Raw genomic sequence first — 4299 nt, 5'->3', positions numbered from 1 at the left:
CAGTATATACAGTCATCATGTTTCTGAGAAATCCATTACTGTATAGATTAAATACCGTACTGTATACAAATATCAGGCAAAAATTTTGCCAGATATCTGTATACTTAGTCTATACAGTAGTGGATTTCTCAGAAGCATGATGATTGTATACTGTAATCCTTAATGAATTAAACATTTATCATTTTAATGTCGTCCGCTAATTTAGGCTCTGTGGTTTTTTTTGTTTTTTTTTCAAATACTCATTGACGTCACCTTACCCAGCGTGGCTATATACTTTAACTTCCATCTATCATTTAAGCTGAACTTTAGATAATTGTTTTAGCCGAACCATGGATACCTTTTTTTTTAAAAGTAGGAACACATTTTTTTACAACACTGAGGCTGAAATTGCTTAAAAATTAAAAACAAAAGTAAGAACAAATTTAGGCTCAGATAAAATGTCAAATGAGGTTTTTTTTTTATTTTTTTTTTATTTTTTTTTTTAAAGAAAAACTAACAAATCAAGCTAGCAACATACATTGAAGTATTAATTGTTTAAAAACTTATACTGTAAAACTACTGTAAAACTTTTCTCTGTACGGTACCTTATTTGCGGCGTGACTGTATTTCTCAGTAGTATACTAATGTCAATAATAATTTTCTCTCTTTGATAAAGATAATATGTAAAAGGTAATATGTAAAATAAGAACAAAAGTTAAGAAAATGTCTGAAATTGGCCAAAAAATAAGAACACTGAGTCTGAGCAAATTACCACTGGTTTTTATTTTTAAAAAAATAAATAAATAAAAAAAAATAAAAAAAATCCGCTATTATTAAACTGAAGCCAGAACTAACATTACGGGACTACAGAAACATGGCAATAATTGAACCAGACGTGATCTATTTAAAATAATACATTTGGGCCATAACTTCCTCGTAGACACATTCAAAATCGTATCATATTTGATGTCCTCCTCTTCTGTTGTGTTCTCAGGTTAAAATTTGGGACTATCCCTGATATTTCACAGGGTAATGATGATGCGGTTCTGTGAGGACGACTTGATCTAAGAAAGTAGGTCCGATGTTGGGACAGCATTGTCATTTAATGCGGCGTTACCTTAATGGTTTCGGAAAACAGGGGAGTTTGCTCTACTGTTAAGGTCTGTCCACACTCAATTTTATATGACAAAAAGCTGTGTTTTTACCATTAAGGCCGTTTTCCACTAGACAAATTTATTCGATCATGAGAATCGAAAATTTTCCGCTAAGCACCGCTCCTTGAATATTGTTGCCTGGTCCCACACAAACAGAAGCGTAAACGTAAACGTCGTGCGCTTGTGGGACACATGTATGTTTATGGGACAAGCGCGTAATCGTAGCAATGTTCCTAAAGGTCAACTCAGACAGCGTCGGCCGACGCAGCCCGACCCGATTTATCGTCGGGGACAGTCTTAAGCCGTCGTGAGAAATATTAAACACGTTTAATATTCTACTACGCGACTGCCCCCGACGCACACCATCGCGTCTGCGTTCAACTCACACAGACCCGACGCGACAACAAATCGCGTCGGGCTGCGTCGGCCGACGCTGTCTGAGCTGGCCTTAATTGGTCAGCTGTTAAGTTTCATTGGCACTCAAGAAAAATCCAGCATGCAAAAAACTACAACTGTGTTTGACGCCCTCTATTAGCGGCAACTCTCTTCGAACTTTTTTAACACAGAAGAGAAGGCCTATTTACAATATACACTACCTAAATAAAACTAGAACAATCGATTTAAAAAAAAAAAATTATCTATGAGAAATGAGGTGAATATGAAGCCAAGCACACACTGCGGTCGTACGACGAATCATACTCCTCTACCTTTGAGCACGATTAAGCACTTTTTAGACACCCTGAATTTTAAAACCACCACTTTTCTAATCTCCGCGTTTATTGATTTTTCCTCCTTTATTTTCGTACATTCCTTTGTACACTTTGGCCATATTTTTTTTTTTTTGTTGAGACGGACGAACCTATTTCTCACGAATATACGGTAAGGTTTTGAAATGTTTTGTTGCGAATGTCGGTCGGTAATGATGACGTGTACATTAATCAATCATCAATCAATCAATCAATCGTCAAAGCGAACATTAATAAAGTTATTTGATTCTTTTTTCAGAAAACACCATGACAACTGTAGAGAGCCTCGCTGACGATTTGAGGGAGGAATTTCTCACTTGCTCTCTGTGTTTCTCAAGATTTCACAAACCGAAGTTGCTTCCTTGTCAACACACCTTTTGTTCCCCCTGCCTCATGAAATGGATCAACACGAAAACTGCACATTACAAGATAGAATGCCCAATGTGTAGGGAAGAAACCAATCTTCCCCACGGGGGTGTTCATGCATTGCCGGAGAGCTTTTTCGTAGTAGGATTAATGGACTTTTTGGACTCACGTCTGCAGGATTCTACTGACGCTTTGCGTGCAGGGCTTTTCCATCAGTTTGGTAGGAAAGGGAACACAGACGGTCAACTTTATAAGCCCCAGGGAATTGTCGCCTGCCAGTCGGGAAATATTCTTGTATCTGACTGTAAAAACCGAATCCAAGCATTTTCCAGTGTTGGGAAATTCCTCTACAAATATTCTTTCGATCAACTGGATAAGAAATTCTCGCCATGCTGTGTGGCCATCACAAAGCATTTGTCGTCTGATCAATCGGAACGGTTACTCGTTTCGGATGTGAATAACAAGCAGGTAATGCTTTGCGAACTGAGCGGAAACGTTGTGCGACATATCGGGCGGGATGATCTTCAGATGCCCGGTGGCATCGCTGTGACTAGCGATGGTATAATTCACGTTGTGGACGTCTACGCCAATTTGATCCGTTCGTACACTGTGCACGGAGTCGCCGTCAGAACCTTCGGCGGGTCCGGTGCCCGTGAGGGCTCGTTCCAGACTCCGAAATACATCGCCGTTGCGAAGAACGATCGTCTGGTTGTGTCCGACAGTCTTAACCATCGTATACAGATATTTGATTCGACAGGACATTTCCGCCGCGCAATCGGAACTCGCAGTAAAGACAACGGCGGGTTTAAGTCACCGACAGGAGTCGCTGTTGATAGTAACAATAATATCTTGATAGCAGATGGCGAGAATCATAGTTTGCAACTTTTTGATCCGTTTGGACGGTTATTAAAACGGATAGATGACGACATTGATGACTTAGCGCATCCTGAGAGCGTAACTATTGGCATTGATGGAAGTGTTTTGGTTGCTGATGCGGGAAACCACAGTGTAAAGGTTTTTCGTTACTGAACCCGGATTTTTAGGGGAAATGTTCTGTTACCGACGCGAGGAAGTGGTGACACTGCAAATAGGCCTATCTGACTGAAAGGCGACGCACTGGTTATCTTAACGACTAATTGTAGGCCTATAAAATGTTTTTTTGTTTATACAATAGATTAGAAGGATAAATAACAACTTAATAAATCGATTACAAGATTACAATAATGAGTAACAAATATTTGTTTCTCGTCCATGGCACCAGATAGCATTAAACCAGGGAGTTGTTTTGTTATTTAGAAATAACAACTCCCTGCTCAAACAAAATCGATATTCGTCAGAGGGGATAACCCCAAAATCTGCTATATTCACAGGTGTTGATAAAAGAAATTAATTTATTTTATTACTCATGTGAATTCTGATTGTACTCTCTATTTCCTCGTGACACCAGAGGGCTTTGTTGAGAATAATTATAAACACATAACTTAAACGTATTCAACAATTGTTCAGGCCTATTCTATTAAAAATTATTTGTAAAACTATGGGCCAGCTATGACTGTTTTATGCCCAACCAGAGGGTCTAGTACTGCTTATGAGAGGCCAGGCTTTCAACTACAAATAACACTAACGTTTTATATTTGTTAACAAAATCATATTATCATTATAGGTTTTCAAAGAAAAAAAACCTGTATATTAACCGTCGCTAAGGTCAATATTAATCTCTATCCACACTATCAAATTACCTTTGATTAAAAACGGTTGATGTACTTATATGGTCATAATGTTATGTCATCGCGTCAATTTGCCACATTCTTTTTTGTCTGTACAGGGATTTAAGCGTTGAATCGCTAAATACACAAGGCATATTCAACAGATTTAGAACCACCATAATTGCATTGAAAACAAACTAAGAATGCAAATAAAATGTAATAGAATATTTAATAGTTATAAATTCGGCGATAGAGATGAAAGGATTTGGCATATTTGCGTATCACGATTATATACGCGTTTAGAAATCGCTGTCTCTACCTATCAATGTTTTTTGAGAGAATATAGGA

General features: G+C 38.1%; 1 protein-coding gene across 1 annotated transcript in view; it reads left to right on the top strand.

The window, feature by feature from the left end:
• Positions 1-4015, top strand: part of LOC117102661 (tripartite motif-containing protein 2-like) — a 4878-nt gene extending 863 nt beyond the window's left edge. Inside the window, exon 2 of the mRNA XM_033243031.1 lies at positions 2139-4015. Within this exon, the coding sequence (XP_033098922.1) occupies positions 2147-3274 (1128 nt within the window). The 5' untranslated portion in view covers positions 2139-2146 and the 3' untranslated portion in view covers positions 3275-4015. The remainder of the gene's footprint in view (positions 1-2138) is intronic.
• The last annotated feature ends 284 nt before the right edge of the window (positions 4016-4299 follow it).

Source organism: Anneissia japonica, unplaced genomic scaffold, assembly GCF_011630105.1.
Source record: "Anneissia japonica isolate Jap-2015-1 unplaced genomic scaffold, ASM1163010v1 scaffold288184_len555535_cov198, whole genome shotgun sequence".
NCBI lineage: Eukaryota > Metazoa > Echinodermata > Crinoidea > Comatulida > Comatulidae > Anneissia > Anneissia japonica.
This window is presented reverse-complemented; position numbering and strand designations above follow the sequence as displayed.